We start from the raw sequence: 19,941 nt of genomic DNA, 5'->3' as shown, positions 1-19,941 counted from the left end.
TTTCCAGTAGTCCAAATGACATCTAAACCACTCAGATATTACCCTTGTGTACACATGCTACACTAAGTTCCAATGGGGGAGGAACTTACCAATTACATATTTACTGTACAGTGCTGCTACATAAAGAGAAAGTTACATCCTGGATTCAGTCTGCCATTTGAAGTCACTATAGCGCATTTCTACTCAAATATCCATACCCCTTGGCATCTGAAAATGAGGTGCTTAAATTGAAATGCAGTGGGTAGCTGGTGTCTTTTCTATGTATATTTCAGGTTCCTACTACATTATGTAGGAGCAGGACCAAATAGAGATGTCCCCCACCATCTTGTGGTTGTATGTTGGCTTTAAGTGTAACCACAACAGCCATTCTGCAGGGTACGTTTCTTATAATGCATTCTATTCATGGGGAATGAGTGACATCATTGAGGTAGTGTCCAGTGAACAGATTCATGACCAGCAGTTTATCCCATAAGACATCCACCAATAGTGATGTGCACCTGTCCAACATCTTTAGGGTCTTTGCATATTTAGACATTTCTAGTGTGGGGTACATGGGGTAAGTCATTTGTTATTAAGTTATGACTCTCTGTAACATACCATGGTAATGAAAGCACCATCTAATGTTGGCTTATCAGCTTCCAGTAAATAAAAATGCAAGATCAGGGATTAGATATTTAGCCAAGGGCCTTCGACACATTGTATGCTTCACAAGCTGGCTAGATGTAGGCTGATACTTTTGGAAGCAATGCCAGGATTAGTGTCCACACATGTAGGTGGATAAGCTAGATGTAGGTGGATATGCATATATAGGGCTGGCTCACATTGGATTTCCAGGATACAGTTAATGTGGTCAGAAGACCACAGGTAGTCAACTACATTTACAAATGTTGATCATTTTAAAATCATTGTTTTGGTTTAATCAGCTTTTTTGACCAATTGCTGGATACTGTTGCAGTGATTAAATTAACCATGCACAAGAGCAGTACGACAACCCCTGTGTAGCTGGTTTTGAACCTGTCAGATAACATATGGACCCAAGAACAGAGTTTATATAAAGCTTTTTATTTCTCTACAACCAGTACATTAGCCCGTCTCTTGAGCACATGTTTTACAGTCAGAATAAAACATCCAGCTACAACAACCAGACTGACAGACACAATGGTCACCAGCACCCACAGTTCTATGTGTCCAGACTCAGCCGTTGCTCTGGAAGCCTGGACAGGTTCTGCTCCAACCACCAGTAGAGGACCCAAGGTTGCCAATCCATGTTCTTCTGTAGATGAGCCTACAGGGAAGAATAGCATTTTGTAAACTACACACTTTTAGTAGTGTCTGTAGTTGACATTATAGAGGAATGTGACAGATCACAATTTGTGTAGCAATTAAACAGTTGGACAGTGTTGAGGCCACAGGAACATGCATAAGTTCTAGCTAAACCCAGATTTAATTCCTGGAATGAAAGTCTTGTGCTGACAGTTAAAAAGCCTTGAAGATGTCAAAAGTATTCTTACTTTCTAAAAGTAAACATTTCAGACCCCCACCCAAATGTGCCAAAACCCTGCTAACTTACATAGCCACCCAGCCTCTTACTGCAAACCTAGTGAATGTCCTGCAATGCTGGACTGTCAAGGATTACATAGACCCAAGCCACACATTGCTTCTCAAAAAGCTACTAGTCAGAAATTTTAGGGTACATCCAGAGATGCTTTATTGAACCTAAGAAAGTATGTCGTGTTAAATTTAGGGAACATCTAAAGACATTTTCAATTACAAGGGCAATTACTGTGCAGTGAACACATGTTGATTCAACAGCCATATAACAGTTTCCTACTGTTGACTTCTAGCTGAAATCAGGTAACAGGCCCTAAAAGCAGCCTTAGCTATACAATAAATCTCATCCTTATAGATTAGGTGTTACCCAATATGAGGTATAATATCCCTACTCCTGACCACTGCCCAGTGCCAAGAGCAATCAGAGGGATGTAGGATCTTCTAGTAAGGTTAGCATATTTACACTACTTGAGGTAAGCAGCCATTTTTGCTTTGATCTCAAGCATAAGGTTCAGAACTCACCGGCTGCAGTTTCTCTCTTGCCAATTCTTGGTCTCCCACCAGATACCAGTCTCCTGCTCTGACCAGCGGCACAGTTCCCAGAGTCACAGCATTGGCAAATCGCACTGGAGCCCTCCACAGCAGACCAACTATGGGGGAGGGTTTGTAGATAGAGATCTCAAGTTATAGTGAGAACATTCCCAATACTCCAAAGCCCTGCACCAAATAGTGCTTTAAAGTGAACCAGTTCCTAGATATATTGGAGATATTTGTCCTGCCAGCAAAACCGAGAACACAGACAACATTCACCAGAAATAGAGACATCCTGACGCATAAGCACTTCTTGTGATAGGCTGTGTATTGGTTATGCTCGGAAAAAATTGCTGGCTCCAGTGATATTCACATTAACAAGTCCTTCCTAATGGTTACAGTTTCCCTACTCCCGACCCCCTGATGGTCTAGTGCAGAGAAACACATGGTTTCTTTGCTGTATACCTAGATTTCTGTACCATTACAGAGCATTCAGTTTTACCTGTGGCACAGCTTTTACCTCTTCAAGGACAAGGCCAGATTAACCAGAGGTCTAACTGGGCTACAATCACTGTAGTCTTTCCCCGGTGCTCAGTGATCGCCTTACTGAAGAGATCTCGCGAATCTCACCCTCACGAGATCTCCTCAGTAAGGAGCATACGGCATGCCGTGGAAGGACTACAGTGGCAGAAGAACAGAGGTAAGCGCTTGGGGGGGTGGTGGGCAGCTCACAAGGGGGGCCTCACTGGGGGGCCTTAAGCCCAGGGGCCTCTATTCCCTTAATCTGGCCCTGCTCAAGGATCAAATAATTTTACTGCTCTAAAGTATAAAGCTAGAGAAGCTGGAGGACATCCTCACCTGCTAGAAGTTTTCCTGTAGGAACAGGCTTTGTTCATGGGATCAGGGGTCTGGTTGACAGCAGCAGCTTTTAGATAACAAGTGATGTAGACCTAGGAGATTTGAATTGGAACAAAGGGAAAAATGCATAATATCTAGATATAAGGCCACTACAATGGAAGGAGCACCATCTCAGGTGTACAGTTATAAGCTAAATAAAGTCAATTCTCACCACAGGGACATCTGTCCCAATGAAGCGGAAAGCATCAACTGTAAACTGGAGCTTGTCTGACTGGGGTCTTGGGGATATGAAGGCAGAAGAGGAATCTTCTTGCTTACCATCCATCAGGCACCTGTAGAACAAGTTGGTTAGGCTCCTGGCTTAATCTATTGCATCAACCTGAACATTACCCTACATGACATACCCATTGGAAGTAATGATCTCATAGCGAGGGTTGGAGTTCACATCAGGAGACACAGTGGCCACACAGCGATCAATAAAGAGAATCATAGGGACATGATTCTGAGTGTCCACAGAGGCCTCTATAGAGAACATGTCCCCCAGCTGGAAGACAGATGAGAATCTGGGAGCACTCCAGTCATCTGTAAAGTAAACAGAAGACTGAAAGATCAAACCAAAACCAGCACCATCAAAACCCCTGACCCTCCCCCAACTCCACTTACCTGTCATCAACCGCAGGGAGAAGGACAACCTCTCTTCTGAGGACACTGTGGTACTGAACGGAATCCATGTTGGCTTGATGGCGTTACTGCTCACATTACCATGTCTGCATAAAAGAATTAGCCCCGACAACAGGGTTAAAGTATTATAGGCAAATTAGAGCAGAATTAACACAACACTAATTCTTTAAGCCACATAAGATAAACAAAAGTTATACAAATCAGATCTGTTTTAGCAAGATTTTTTGAAATACATCATGTGTATAAAGGTGAAGTCTATACACAGATTCTAGAAGTCACTATATGTATAGTAAGACAGCATTTTATTCTACAGGATTTGTTGGCAATACTTGGCAGACGAACCAAAAAAATGCTGTTTTGATAGACCATATTGTGGACCTTACATGGTAAGGCATTTCCTTCAAAAAGAGGCATGTTCTGCCAGGATATGCCTTCATAATTCCCTTTCTTTCCTGCTTTAAGTGTTTAGGGCGGTGGATGACGGAGGGAACAAAACCTCAACTCATGATTGGTAGTAGATCTGCACCCTATACTGCCAGCTGAGCATAGCTACTAGGTGGCAGGTACTTGCTCTCCTAATAAGCACAGTGCAGACATTTATTCTGGAGAACTTTGATAGACAGCCACATTACCAGTGACTAATATTGTCACATGGAGTCAGCACACCAGACAGCTCTCCACCTTCAGAGCAATAGGTTATAGCTCCATTTTATAAGTAAAAGGACTAACAAAAACAGTGGACAGGTACTAAAGTGATAAAGGTAATATATACCCAATGTAGCTACAGCTGGAAATGGGAATTGGTGAACCCACACTAGATAGGAGACAAAAAGGTAAAGGACCAGCGCAGCTTTGTTTATATTTATTTAATATATACATGCAATAAATTGTGTTTTATTTCCATATGCTGGTTTTTCATATTATTTTTAACACTCATTTCTTGATTGTATTCTTGTGCTGGTCCTTTACCTTTTTATAGCTCCATTTTTCCAGCATAAGAAAAACAGTGGGTATTCATAGGCTGGTAAAGGAGAGTGGTGTATAATTCTTGGAGGAGAAATCCTTTTAATTCTAGAAGACTAGTATCACTATACTGGTCTCACTTTTGTAGACAATGCAATTCTCTGGATTCTTAATGCATCAGAGCTTCAGGAGCTCTAATAACTATTTTGACACCTTTGTGACCAGATGTTTGCCAAGGCCAGAATACCTGCTCCATGCTTTGTTTCTGGACCCTCTTATCCTGCTCATCTCAGGAGTTTGAAATACAGAAAACTAACCCCCAGATGCAAGGTCTCTAGTTGCAAAGTCAGGATGCATGGGAGCCCCATATGAAAGATAGGGTCTCAAAATCAACCTATGGGATGGTTTCAGCCAAGAATCCAGTATATCCCGCAGTGATTTAAAAAAAAAGTTTATTCCAATAATGCAAGATTAGGTATGGTGGCCGAATACCAGTTAGATATACCCCTTAGTGTAAACTCACCGGGGGTAGAAACACTGGATGGGAACCACAGCAGGGTTGGTCCTGGTGATGGGGACACCCCTGGGAGATGTTGGACTGTATATCAGGTTGGTTATATAGATCAGCCAGTCTGGAGTCATCTGTAGATAAAGTAAAGATATTTCTTCATCATCAAGTCTACAAACACTTACAAAGCCAAAGTTATTGTAATGTGTCATCCATTTACAGTGACAAAGGCTTTGAAGAGTGTATTCATACATATCTATTGTTATGACAGACTTTTAAGGGGCAGGGGTACAGATAAGAGCCTGTTAGTTGGTATGATTAAATATTAAGTGGTGAATGAATTTAAGGGCCAATTAAATGGGTTATTCTCATACACCTAGAAGAGGGACTGGTGAAGGTCTTCTCCCCCTCAATGGAAAAGATAGACAATGACAAATGAGGAATTTGACATCTGAATGTCAGCGTTTCACTTGCTGGTTGAAGCGTATATCAAACATTACAAGCACAGAGGTGCAGCCTACTCTTGCTTTAGGCCATTAACCCATAACAGATAGTGGGATATGGCAACATATGTTCCTGGGGAAAGGACAAGTAGGTGGTGTAAAGGGGTTTATAGTCCTAGACATCACTGTAGTATTTGTAAACAGAGGCAGGGAGTATCAGTGTAATTACCAGGACTATAAATAAAAAACCACCTAGTTGGTAGGAAATATATAGAGCAATACATACCTGTAAGCTGTTCCCACATTCTTGGAGACCATTTTCAAAGACCACACTGGTAACTGTGCTCTGGGGGCCAGGCTTGCAGGACTGGGGACCTAGGGTTAGATCAGAGGCTTTCACCAGCTTCCCATTCCCATAGAGGTCTCTGGCCACAGTCACCACCATCTTGTCCTCTCCACACTGCACACTGATAGGAGAGTCCTGGGGTGGCTGCAGCTGTCTAGACTGAGCAGCTCCCCCATCATACCTAACAGAGGGGCCCCATCCTGACACAGGCCGAGCAGCCCCCACATGAGACCCTCTAGGAGAGCCCCACTGAGGTACAGAGGGCTGGTAATCCCTCCACCAAGCATCTGACTGGCGCCTAACCAAGGAATGCTCCCCGGCACCGCCAAATCCTGATCCATAAACCAGAGCCACCAACAGCAGCCAACTCCACCTCACCCACAGCCCCATTCTGACTGCAGGACAAACAGCACAAGGACAGGAGGGGTGAGATCAGCCCTTTATACCCCTCCCATCAGCTGCTAATACCTCCACCTGGGGCAGATAATGATCACACTCACCTGAGCACTTCTCTGACCACACACAGCCATCTAATGAGGACACCATAACAATACAGATATGACACAAGGGCAGGTAACATTCAGCTGACATTATGGGACTTTTAGTTCCACAACAGCTGCTGAGCTAACTATTGCCTATATCTGCTCTATAGCAAAGAAATAACCCTAAATATTTAAATCTTCAACTTCCCAAGTAACATTTCTCTCTGTAGTGTTATAGGATGAATAATATAAAACATGACACACATGTAAGACACAGGTTACATGTATGTATTACAAGTAGGCGACATACATTCTGCATGCTGGCACTAACAATGTTACATCATCTGATCTAATAGGAACTAAGCAGCTTGTGTATTGTACTTGTCTGGTGTAAGTGCTGACCTGTCTCTCCATCTATAGGTTGTCCTCTCCGGCCACATCCGCACTGACTCTGTCCTCAGGTGTGCAGGAAGGAAGGAGCAGGTGGGGGGTGACATATGATGTCTTCATGTTACCACGTCTAGGAGTGTGGAAAATGTATAATGTACTGGGAGATTTATAAAGATAAAGGCTCATAGTGATTTGTATATAGGACGCTGTTCTATTGGATGAAGTTGCATTATATAAATGTCTTAAGAACTTATAAGAAGTTTCAATGGGCTTCAAATATGCTCCAACAATACCAGTCTGGATGTATTCTTAGAGGGGTTATTATTATTGTCCTAGTCCACCCTTCATTATAATATTCCTTCGGGGGGGGGGGGGGGGGGAATCTCCCCATTGATCCCAACCATACAACATATTCATCCTGGTCTGTTATTCCCAACAGGGCTCCGCTAGGGGCAGTATGCATCATCTACATGTTTGTGGGGGGAAGGGGGAGTTTCTCATAGATTAAACCTGGAAGGCAGAAGTGTAACCCACCACGGATTTAGGTGAATAATAAATTGGTGATAGAGGGTTTTGTAGGGCCTTTAGTTCAAAAAATGTAGACACAGTGAAAAAAATCTTAAACTGTATTTTTTATGTTGCACTACAGGTCCTAGGGCATGCTGGTGCTTGTAGTTCTTCAAGCACATGCAAATCCAAGCAGTTTATAGCTGCTGGAAGCAGTAGTGTCATATATATATATATAAATACTGATGTATTACATTAATTACCACATCACCCACTGGCAGGGGTGTTGGGAAGGGCCCCAGTGCTTTGCCCCTTGCTGAACAGGCTGGGGCTATGCCACATTTTAACAAGGGGACCCCGCGCCGGCTGTCATAGCCTGGTGCTGATTGTGGATTGTGATGAGAGCAGGGTTTCTGGCTCATTATTAAAGGTTACACTCAGTGGACACTGCTCTAACACCAGACATGTAAGGGGGAAGGGGGGGGGGGGGGACATACTTATGTGTGTGCTCAACTTACCCCATGTGTTACATTTTCTATTTTGATACTTGCATTGCATTATTGTTGCATAGTAATTATTTACTTTTAAATGTTGCCAGGCGGGTTCTAGGTAGGGATGAGCGGGCTCGGATATCTGAAATCCGAGCCCACCCGACCCTTGCCGATCCGAGACAGATCCGGGTATTCCCGCCGATTGCAAAACTGAAAGCGAGGCTCCGAGTCATAATCCCGTTGTCGGATCTCGCGATACTCGGATTCTATAAATTCCCCGCTGGCCGCCGCCGTCTTCACTCAGGCATTGATCAGGGTAGAGCAGTGGTCAGGTAACAGGAGTAAATTACCCCAAATGGGGTAAAAATAAAAATCCTGGGGGTAATGCTGCCGATTCACATGCTGTCAGTTGGATTGTAGACCCCTTTAAATGCGAAATTGCTGTTGTACCAGAAGAGCTTCAAGGGTTGGCAGAGGTACTTCTTGAGCAACCTACCTTTGTGAACAAGGATTTTCCACTCTAATGAACATAAAAACAAAGCAGATAAATCGATTGGACGCTGAAGACTGTATTTAAATTGCTCTGACATCAAAATGTCCCAATATTGATGCTCTCGTATCAAGAATGAAACATTATTTCTCCAAAACCTGAAGTTTTGAAGTTGAAGCTTTCAAAGAAATTTTGAATAGATTCAATAAAAATTTGAATTCCAATAATTAATATATGATTTCCTTCCATTCAAATCAAGGGGGAAACGTTGGCGTATCTAAATATATTTGGGGGTAAAAGGTAAAAAAGTTCCCTGACCCCTGGGGTAGAGGGAGGTTGTGTTAGGTGGTCCTCTGCCCTGCTATATCCTGTGCTGTGCTCAGTCCTTCTGAGTTCAGTGGTGCTGCTGGGTCCTGTGCTGTGTCCTGTTCAGTCCAGTGGTGCTGTGTTACTTGGTGAGCCTTCTGGGGAATAGACTTTGGGCTTGATTCTTACCATATTGGTAGATGTTAGATTATAGGACCAGGTAGCTAGTACGAAGAGGCAAGAAAACCAAGCTGACTGCAGTACTTGGGCTAGTGAGCAGAGCCAAAGTGACTATTGACCCTACTGGGAATTCGCCCTGTAGGCAGATCGCTTGATGAGGCTGTGAAGCAGTGAAAGACTGTACAAATGGAGCTGCAGCAGGCCCTGCTCGGCTTATATGCAGGTCCTGTAATTGATTGCCTAGTCTTTTTTTCCATTTATTGGTAATGTGGAGGAGGAATGCTTGGTGCTTGATCAATTTCTCTGTGTTTGACCAGCTATGCCTGGGCAACACCTGTTGAGTGATTTGTAGGGAGAGACAGCTATGACACAGTCAGCTTGAGGTAGAACCTCTTCATTCTCCTGTCCAGCAGCCCATAAGGGAAATCCCCCAGCAGGAAACTAGCTCACGCCAACAAGTTGCTACATTAGACCCGGATCCCTCAGCAATCACAAGGCCCCACCATTGCCATTGTGCATCTAGGAGTCAAGAATAGGCCGAGATAGGCCAACAAGGACTTCAGCATCTGTACGGCCTCAAGCATGTATTTAAATGGAATGTGATGTCTTCTTGTTACATCCTGATCAGTGTGTTTCCCAAGTATTGACACCAATAGATATCGCAATGACCAAGACCCTAATCAGTATATACATAAAACAGACATCTCAGCCATTGACCTCTCACAAAGTGTATATGTAAGATGTATTGTACGGAGGTCACTTGGATGCTCTCCATATGGTCTATCAGACACTAGAATGATCTGTGTTATATGGAAGTCATAGATTTACTAACATTTTATATTCTATGCAATACAGAGTTCCTTAAAATGCCTACCATTGCATGTGGCATTGGCCCTGCCTACCACCAATGCAGCTAGACACAATGGTTTGCTAACCATGCCTGCAGTTTTATTTTCACCTACATGAGGCCACTAAGTTCCCAATCAACCCTGTACTCAAACCTGCAGAGTATATGATTGGTTAAACTATTCACTTAGAGGTATGTTTTGCTAGCCTTAAGAAATGACCTGTAAGACACTTGCATGTGTGCTACTATTGTAAGATTATATGTAATGGATTTACCTTTCACAAGTCCCTTATAAAGAAGCAAATTTAGAAGTAGGATATAGAAATGAACCTCCCATTTTCTTTTGGAATAATTTAATGTGTTGTCTGTTATGTAAGATTTATAGTATTTGGCCAAGCATATAGTTCTTGTAGCATAACCAGAGCATGTGGATGATGGTCACCACGATTTCCAGTAGCCCAAATGACATCTAAACCATTCTTCAGATATTACCTTTGTGCCCGCATGCTACACTAAGTCCCAATGGGGGAGGAACTTGACAATTACATATTTCCTGTACAGTGGTGCTACATGGAGACAATTGCCTCCTGGATTCAGAGTCTGCCATTTGAAGTCAGTACTGACATTATAAGCCAACCAGTGAATGATAAAGAGTGCAATGTACAACTAGTCTATAAAGTAGAAGTACAACAAAATGCCAGTCAAACATCTAGCCAATCCATACCGGCAGCAGTGGCCACTCACTACCTCCTGAAATGAATACCGTGCCATTTTTCAATTCATCCACTAAACTAGACAGCCCAAGTCTGGTAATGGAGATTTGGCCACACAAAATTAATTTCTACACAAATATCCATACCCCTTGTCATCTGAAAATGAGGTGCTTGAATTGAAACTAATCTGCAGTGGGTAGCTGGTATCTTATCCATGTATATTTCAAGTTCCTACTACATTGTGTAGGCGTAGGCCCAAATCGAGATGTCCCCACCATCTTGTGGTTGTAGGTTGGCTGTCAGTGTACCACAACAGCCATTCTGCAGGAGGTGTTTATAATAATGTATTCCATTCATTGGGAATGAGTGACATGGAGGTATTTTCTAGTGAACAGATTTATGACCAACAGTTTATCCCATAAGACACCATCAATAGTGATGTGCACCTCTCCAACATCTTTAGGGTCTTTACATATTTAGACATTTCTAGTTTGTGATTCTCTGCAACATACCATGGTAACGAAAGCACCATCTAATGTTGGCTTATCAGCTGCCAGCAAATTAAAATTAAAATGCAAGATCAGGGATTAGATATTTAGCCAAGGCCTTAGATCCATTGTATGGGTGACAAGCTGGCTACATGTAGGCCGATTCTTTTGGAAGCAATGCCAGGATTAGTGTCCACACATGTAGGTGAAGCTAGATTCTACGCATATATAGGGCTGGCTCACATTGGATTTCCAGGATCCAGTTAGTGTGGTCAGAAGAAGACTACATTTAGAAAATGTTGATCATTTTAAAATCATTGTTTTGGTTTAATCAGCTTTTTTGATCAGTTGCTGGATACTGCTGCAAGGATTAAATTATCCCTGCACAAGAGCAGTACGACAACCCCTGTGTAGCTGGTTTTGAACCCGTCAGATGCCACATGGACCCAAGAACAGAGTTTATATAAAGCTTTTTATTTTTCTACAACCAGTACATTAGCCCGTCTCTTGAGCACATGTTTTACAGTCAGAATAAAACAGCCAGCTACAACAACCAGACTGACAGACACAATGGTCACCAGCACCCACAGTTCTATGTGTCCAGACTCAGCTGTTGCTCTGGAAGCCTGGACAGGTTCTGCTCCAACCACCAGTAGAGGACCCAATGTTGCCAATCCATGTTCTTCTGTAGATGGGCCTACAGGGAAGAATAGAATTTTGTAAGCCACAGTTATGTCTGTAGTTGACATTATAGAGGAATGAGACAGAGCACAATTCATGTAGCAATTAAAAGCAGTTGGACAGTGTGGAGGCCACAGGAACATGCATAAGCTATAGCTAAACCCAGATTAAATTCCTGGAATGAAAGTCTTGTGCAGACAAATAAAAACCCTTGAAGATAAAGAGCATTCCTACTTTCTAAAGTAGACATTTCAACCCCCCCACCCAATTGTGCCAAGACCCTGCCAAGTTACATAGTAATCCAGCCTCCTACTGCAAACCTAGTGAATGTTCTACAATGCTGTACTGCCAAGAATTACATAGACCAAAGCCAAACATCACTCCTCAAAAAGCTACTAGTTAGAAAATTTAGGGTACATCCAGAGATGCTTTTTCGAACCTATGCAAATCTTTGTCATGTTAAATTTAGGGAACATCTAAAAACATTTTCAATTACAAGGGCAATTAATGTGCAGTGAACACATTGATCAAACCACCACATAACAGTTTCCTACTGTTGACTTCTAGCTGAAATCAGGCAACAGACCCTAAAAGCAGCCTTAACACTGCAATATTTTTCTGTAATTGTTGTAAGTGGCAGGAGAACCATTACTGGCCTTGCATGTACCAAAACTTTCCAAATACCAGAGCCCAGCCATGCTGGAAGTGATCCCGCCACAGCACTTATGCCAAGCCATAGGATTGTTTGGTGTGTGGTCAGCTTTAGATAGTCTGCAGGTTAGAGGAAGATCTCCCAGTGACTGCCAGGTTTCTAATAGGATACTGAATAACTGACCTTCTAGAACAGTTTATAGGTTCATCCTTTGAATTGAGGAATTAGTTTAAACTGCTTGAACCACACATTAGTCCATCTTCTACAGAGTCTTCACTTGTGGTGCTTCTTGTCTTATGGTTACAGGGGCAGCCAACTGCCACATCGTGCACATTGCATTGAGTTCATGTGGCATACCTTGAGGAAACACCCTGTACCCTCCCTCTGAAGCCCTCCATAGCATATTTACACTACTTGAGGTAGGCAGCCATTGTTGCTTTGATCTCAAGCATAAGGTTCATAACTCACCGGCTGCAGTTTCTCTCTTGCCAATTCTTGGTCTCCCACCAGATACGATTCTCCTGCTCTGACCAGCAGCACAGTTCCCAGAGTCACAGCATTGGCAGATCGCATTAGAGCCCTCCACAGCAGACCAGCTATGGGGGAGGGTTTGTAGATAGAGATCTCAAGTTATAGTGAGAACATTTCCAATACGCCAAACAAAGCCCTGCACCAAATAGCGTTTTAATATGAACCAGTTCCTAGATATATTGGAGATGTCTGTTCTGCCAGCAAAATAACTGAGAACACAAACCAACATTCACCAAAAACAGAAACACCCCGACCCAAGTACTTTTATTGTGATAGGCTGTGTATTGGTTATGCTACCTCCAGTGATATTCACATTAACAAGTCCTTCCTAATGGTTACAGCGTCCCTCCCCCACTGATGGTATAAAGCAGAGAAACCATTTGTTTTTCTGCTGTGTACCTAGATTTCTGTACAATTATAAAACATTTAGTTTTACCTGGGGCACAACTGTCTCCTCCTCAAGGATCAAATCATTTTACTGCTCTAAAGTATAAAGCTAGAGAAGCTACTGGAGGACATCCTCACCTGCTAGTGGTTTTCCTGTAGGAACAGGCTTTGTTCATGGGATCAGGGGTCTGGCTGACAGCAGCAGCTTTTAGATAACAAGTGATGTAGACCTAGGATTTGAATTGTGACAAAAAGATATAAAGCCTCTAGATTGGAAGGGGCACCATCTCAGGTGTACAGTTATAAGCTAAATAAAGCCAATTCTCACCACAGAAACATCTGTCCCAATGAAGCGGAAAGCATCAACCGTAAACTGGAGCTTGTCTGACTGGGGTCTTGGGGATATGAAGGCAGAAGAGGAATCTTCTTGCTTACCATCCATCAGGCACCTGTAGAACAAGTTGGTTAGGCTCCTGGCTAAATCTATTGCATCAACCTGAACATTACCCTACATGACATACCCATTGGAAGTAATGATCTCATAACGAGGGTTGGAGTTCACATCAGGAGAAACAGTGGCCACACAGCGATCAATAAAGAGAACCATAGGGACATGATTCTGAGTGTCCACAGAGGCCTCTATAGAGAACATGTCCCCCAGCTGGAAGACAGATGAAGATCTGGGAGCACTCCAGTCATCTGTAAAGTAAACAGAAGATTAGGATAACTAGACACAACACTATCTACCCCCAACTCCACTTACCAGTCATTAGTTGCAAGGAGAAGGACAACCTCTCTTCTGAGGACACTGTAGTACTGAATGGAACCCATGTTGGCTTGATGGCGTTACTGCTCACATTACCGTGTCTACATAAAAGAATTAAACCCAACAGGGGTAAAGTAATATAGGCAAATTAGAGCAGAATTACCACCACACTAAGGGCTAGATTTACTAAGCTGCGGGTTTGAAAAAGTGGGGATGTTGCCTATAGCAACCAATCAGATTCTAGCTGTCATTTTGTAGAAGGTACTAAATAAATGAAAGCTAGAATCTGATTGGTTGCTATAGGCAACATCCCCACTTTTTCAAACCCGCAGCTTAGTAAATCTAGCCCTAAGTCTTTAAGCCACATAAGAAAGTCACACACTATCAGATATGTTTTAGCAAGTTTTTATGAAGTATGAAATCATGTGCATAAAGGTAAAGTCTATACACAAATTCTAGAAGGCTGTATATGTATCTTAAGACAACATTTTATTCTACAGGATTTGTTGGCAATACTTGGCAGACGAACCAAAGAAAATGCTGTTTTGAAAGACCATATTATGGACCTTACATGGCAAGGTATTTTCTTCAAAAAGAGGCATGTTCTGCCCAGGATAGGCCTACATAATTACATTACTTTCCTGCCTTGAGTGTTTTGGGCGGTGGACGACGAGGGAACAAACATTCAAAGATTTATAGTAGATCTGCACCCTATACTGCCAGCTGAGTGTTGCCAGCATAGCTACATGATACTTGCTCTCCTAATAGGGTACAGACATTTATTCTGGAGAACTTTGTTAGATAGCCTGCCACATTACCAGTGACTAATATTGTCACAAGGAGTCAGAACACCAGACAGTTCTCCATCTTCAGATCAATAGGTCATAGCTCCATATGGCCAGCATAAGATAGCCAGTGAGGATTCATAGGCTGGTAAAGGAGAGTTATGTACAATTCTTGGAGGACAGTCATTTTTATTCTAGAAGACTACCATCACTGGTCAGTAGATATGTTATTCCAGCAAGACCACTATACTTTTTTCACTCCAGACAAGGCAATTCTCTGGATTCTTAATGCATCAGATCTGCAGGAGCTCCAATAACCATTTGACACCTTTGTGACCTGATGTTTGTTAAGACCAGAACACCTGCTCCATGCTTTGTTTCTGAACCCTCTTATCCTGCTCATCTCAGGAGTTTGAAATACAGAAAACTAACCCCTTAGACAGTAGATTTCTAGTTGCAAAACCAGGTTGCATGGGAGCCCCATATGAAAGTTATGGTCTCAAAAACAACCCAAAGGATGGTTTCAGCCAAGACTCCTGTGTATCCGGCAGTGATTTTAAAATGTTTATTTCAAAATACAAGGTTAGGTATGGTAGCCGAACACCAGTTAGATATACCCTGCAATTAGTGTAAACTCACCGGGGGTAGAAACACTGGATGGGAACCACAGCAGGGTTGGTCCTGGTGATGGGGACACCCCTGGGAGATGTTGGACTGTATATCAGGTTGGTTATGTAGATCAGCCAGTCTGGAGTAATCTGTAGATAAAGTAAAGATATTTCTTCATCATCAAGTCTACAAACAGTTACAAAACCAAAGTTATTGTAATGTGTCATCCATTTACAGGGACAAAGACAAGTATTCATACGTATCTATTGTTATGACAGACTATTAAGGGGATAGGGGGTATGGATAAATGCCTGTTGCCTGTTGGCTGGTATGATTGAATATTAAAGGGTGAATGAATTTAAGGGCCAATTGAATGGGTAATTCCCATACACCTAGGAGAGGGACTAGTGAAGTTCTTCTCCCCCTCAATGGAAAAGTTAGAGAACAACAAATGAGGAATTTGACATCTGGTTGTCAGCGCTTCAATTGTATATCAAACATTACAAGCACAGAGGTGCATCCTACTCTTACTTTAGGCCATTTCCCCATAACAGATAGTGGGGTATGGCAACATTATGTTCCTGGGGCAAGGAGAAGTAGGTGGTGTAAAGCTCAATCTCACCACCCCTACATAGGACATTCACTTATGGAAAGACCAGTGGGGCCCACTCAGGGCCACAGTTCTCAGGCAACCATGAGTAATAACCTATGAACCATCATGAGGGCAGATGGCAACCAGCATCTATAATTATATAAAGGAGCAGTATACTGCCGAGTGCCTAGAACTTCCTTATTGTGAACTGACTGTACTGCCAGTGATGTCCACCATTCAGTCACAACAGGCTATATACATAAACTGTTCCTCAGGGGCAGATCCAGAAATTTCTTACCAGTGGCGATTTAGTCCCCACCCCTTTTGAAAACTCTTGCTGCACACTCTATGTGCAGGTCCGTTCGGCAGAGAGGCAGGGAGAACACAATTAGAGCAGCACACTCTCCCTGCCTGTCTCTTACGACGGACCTGCACATAGTATGCAGCCGTCGGCCACAAGCCCCTGCCAGGTGGGGGCGATCCCCCCTCCTGGATCCGCCACTGCTGTACTTAGTACACCATCTTATTGTCTGCCCATGTCAAGGTGCCTTCCCTCCCCTGAGGATATTGGGCCTGTGGGGCAATTGAGCATATGCCCTTTGCCAGACTACCCCTGCAGACTTGGAGTTTAGAATTAAATTAAGGCATTGCAAGTATCGCATATGAGAGACAAACTAAGATTGATGAAGATAGTAATTTGTGTTTCCAATGATTTTTACTCTATAATGGTCATTTGTTTTTAAAGAAAACATAATCCAGTACACAGTGGTAGGGACAAGCCTGGCACACTGACAGATGTCATACATGTTACCAAGACTGGATTCTTTCCTGGTGGTACATTACACTGGCCAGTAGGAGGTGCAGGTAATGGAAACCACAAAGTGGGAACAGTAAAGAGACCTCAGGCAGGTTTGTGGACAAGTGTCATCAGTGGACACCTCTGTAGGGTTATCTGCAGCACATCCTTTGGGAACCTTCAATATTCTATCCTATACTGTCCACTGATAATGAGCACCTCTCAGCCAGTGCAGGACCCTTCACTTATTAAATAGCACAACAAGGGCACTTGTAACATTTCTGGACTAAGATTCCCTTCTGAGAGCATTGATAAGAGGACACATTCCTCAAGCACACAGATGTTATACCCACTGGGGTTTAACTTGCAGTGAATACCACCTGCAAAGAGGTTATAGAACATTTTATACATTCATCTGGGTGGTCATTGTTTGCTGTGCACTTAGCACATTGAATGGAACAAGCAGCATTTTGAATACTGCAAGAACTAACACAAGTAAATGCACAATTGTGTTTGCAGACATTATAAGCAGCTAGTGTAGAGAATACCAAGTATTTTATCCCATGGGCTGTATGAGAAAAACAAGCCCTGTTACAAAGCAAGAGGATAACACACACAGCTATGTTTTGTTGTAGCAAACAGAGGAGTACCAGAAGTTTAAGTGAAGCCCTAAGCTGAGGGCAATTAAAATTTTGTGCTATATTTCATCAGCACTGCATTAGGGGTTAAACATGTGGTGTCAGCCAGCCTATCACTCCTGGGGGAGTGGTTTGTCCAGGAGGGCTGGCTCTCTCTTTGTCCTGGATGTCAGATACCTCCCTCCCGCCCGGCATAAGCTGGTTATACTAAATTTAAGTCCTTGTCTTAGGACAAGGCGCAGTGTGTAGGAGAGCAATGCAGTCAGCGACTAATCAAAGGTACTACCGTTTAATTGGCCGCACGTCACTGCCCCTTTCGCAGTAACCTGACTCTTGGCCTCTGGGGCAGAGGATATCCGGTCGTATGCGACAATGTGAGTCCAGAAGGGGGGCAGTCACGATGACACCAAGTTTAGTACCGACCAATCGTAAAGACTTGGGATCCGTAAAGTCTTGGGACAGCGGTATTGTTTCACCTTACTCTGTATTGGTTTAAAGTTTAGTCGTTAGCTGACTGCTTCGCTCTCGTCGCCATTCAGAGTTTTAAAATAAAATTCTTCCACAAAATACGCCCCTTTTTGCCAAACTTATATCTGTTGTCCGTGTCGTTATTTTTAGATAAGAAGGTATTAAGTGTTTAATCATTAAGGTATAAGTGCAAGGATAAAAGGTATTAGCACTGAACATTTTAATGCAATAAATGGGGGGGGGGGGTGGTGTGTGCAGTGGGAGGGTCAAGGGTTTATAGTCCTAGACATCTCTAGTATTTATAAACAGAGGCAGGGAGTATCAGTGTAATTACCAAGACTATAAATAAAAGAACCACTTAGTTGGTAGGAAATATATATACAGAGTGATCTTGTTTCTTACAATGTAGGCAGATGCATTGGAAGTGATCCAAGAGTCATGAGAATGCAGCCTATAAATCAATTAAAATCCAGTGCCTCATGCTTTAAGGATTTCACCAATTACTGGGGAATTGACAGGCTGTATATTGGCTCAGCTCATCCCATTATGGTTTTAGGGAAATCTTCATAGGGCAAGTGTGTAACATGTCATACACACATACACTTCAACATACCTGTAAGCTGTTACCACATTCCTGGAGACCATTTTCAAAGACCACACTGGTAACTATGCTCTGGGGGCCAGGCTTGCAGGACTGGGGACCTAGGGTTAGATCAGAGGCTTTCACCAGCTTCCCATTCCCATAGAGGTCTCTTACCACAGTCACCACCATCTTGTCCTCTCCACACTGCACACTGATAGGAGAGTCCTGGGATGGCTGCAGCTGTCTAGACTGAGCAGCTCCCCCATCATACCTAACAGAGGGGCCCCATCCTGACACAGGCCGAGCAGCCCCCACATGAGACCCTCTAGGAGACCCCCACTGAGGTGCAGAGGGCTGGTAATTCCTCCACCAAGCATCTGACTGGCGCCTAACCAAGGAATGCTCCCCGGCACTGCCAAATCCTGATCCATAAACCAGAGCCACCAACAGCAGCCAACTCCACCTCACCCACAGCCCCATTCTGACTGCAGGACAAACAGCACAAGGACAGAAGTGGTGAGATCAGCCCTTTATACCCCTCCCATCAGCTGCTAATACCTCCACCTGGGGCAGATAATGATCACACTCACCTGAGCACTTCTCTGACCACACACAGCCATCTAATGAGGACACCATAGCAATACAGATATGACACAAGGGCAGGTAACATTCAGCTGACATTATGGGACTTTTAGTTCCACAACAGCTGCTGAGCAAACTATTGCCTATATCTGCTCTATAGCAAAGAAATAACTCTAAATATTTAAATCTTCAACTTCCCAAGTAACATTTCTCTCTGTAGTGTTATAGGATGAATAATATAAGACTTGACACACATGTAAGACACAGGTTACATGTATGTATTACAATTAGGTGACATTCATTCTGCATGCTGGCTGCTGGTACTAACAATGTTGCAGCATCTGATCTACTAGGAACTAAGCAGCTTGTGTGTTGTACTTGTCTGGTGTAAGTGCTGACCTGTCTCCCCATCTATAGGTTGTCCTCTCCGGCCACATCCGCACTGACGCTGTCCTCAGGTGTGCAGGAAGGAAGGAGCAGGTGGGGGGTGACATATGATGTCTTCATGTTACCACGTCTCATAAGACTTAGTTTATAGTACACTGTTCTATTGGATGAAGTTGCATTATATAAATGTCTTAGGAACTTATCAGAAGTTTCAATGGGCTTCAAATATGCTCCTACAATACCAGTCTGGATGTATTCTTAGAGGGGTTTCCTCATTAAATCTTAATATTGCCCTAATCCACCCTTCATTCTACTATTACTATGGGGGGAGGGGCTCTCCCCTTGGATCCCAACCATACAACATAATCATCCTGCTCTGCTATTCGAGGAGGTGCTCCGCTAGGAGCAGTAGGCGTCATCTACAAGTTTGTTTGTTTGTTTTCTTCCTCCTAGATTAAAAACTAGAAGGCAGAATTGGACCCCTCCACGGATTTAGGTGATTAATAAATTGGTAATAGAAGATTTTGTAGAGCCTTTATTTTAAGATCTTTTGTCACAGTGTCTGTGTTTCTTAAACAGTATTTTTTTATGTTGCACTACAGGTCCTAGGGCATGCTGGGGCTTGTAGTCCTTCAATCACCAGCATGTCCCAGCAGTTTATGGCTGCTGGGACCAGTAGTGTCCCATATATAAATACTGATGTATTACA

The 19,941-nt window shown here is 43.1% G+C and overlaps 2 protein-coding genes across 2 annotated transcripts in view; both read right to left on the bottom strand.

Moving 5' to 3' along the window:
* Positions 1 to 1,050: 1,050 nt before the first annotated feature.
* LOC142151081 (zona pellucida sperm-binding protein 3-like) lies at positions 1,051 to 6,279 on the bottom strand. The gene is made up of 8 exons (XM_075206380.1): positions 5,822 to 6,279; positions 5,108 to 5,226; positions 3,604 to 3,707; positions 3,345 to 3,522; positions 3,152 to 3,272; positions 2,941 to 3,032; positions 2,074 to 2,201; positions 1,051 to 1,285 (listed from the first exon to the last, which is right to left on the bottom strand). The coding sequence occupies exons 1-8, from the start codon at positions 6,269 to 6,271 to the stop codon at positions 1,062 to 1,064; spliced, it is 1,416 nt and encodes a 471-aa protein (XP_075062481.1). The 5' UTR covers positions 6,272 to 6,279; the 3' UTR covers positions 1,051 to 1,061.
* Positions 6,280 to 11,228: 4,949 nt separating this feature from the next.
* Positions 11,229 to 19,941, bottom strand: part of LOC142150518 (uncharacterized) — a 47,489-nt gene continuing 38,776 nt past the window's right edge. The window contains exon 17 of the mRNA XM_075205716.1: positions 11,229 to 11,472. Coding sequence (XP_075061817.1) covers positions 11,249 to 11,472 — 224 coding nt within the window. The 3' untranslated portion in view covers positions 11,229 to 11,248. The remainder of the gene's footprint in view (positions 11,473 to 19,941) is intronic.

The sequence above is a fragment of the Mixophyes fleayi genome, chromosome 4 (assembly GCF_038048845.1).
Source record: "Mixophyes fleayi isolate aMixFle1 chromosome 4, aMixFle1.hap1, whole genome shotgun sequence".
Taxonomy (NCBI): Eukaryota; Metazoa; Chordata; class Amphibia; order Anura; family Limnodynastidae; genus Mixophyes; species Mixophyes fleayi.
Note: the sequence above shows the minus strand (reverse complement) of the source record. Positions and strands in the feature narration are given on the sequence as shown.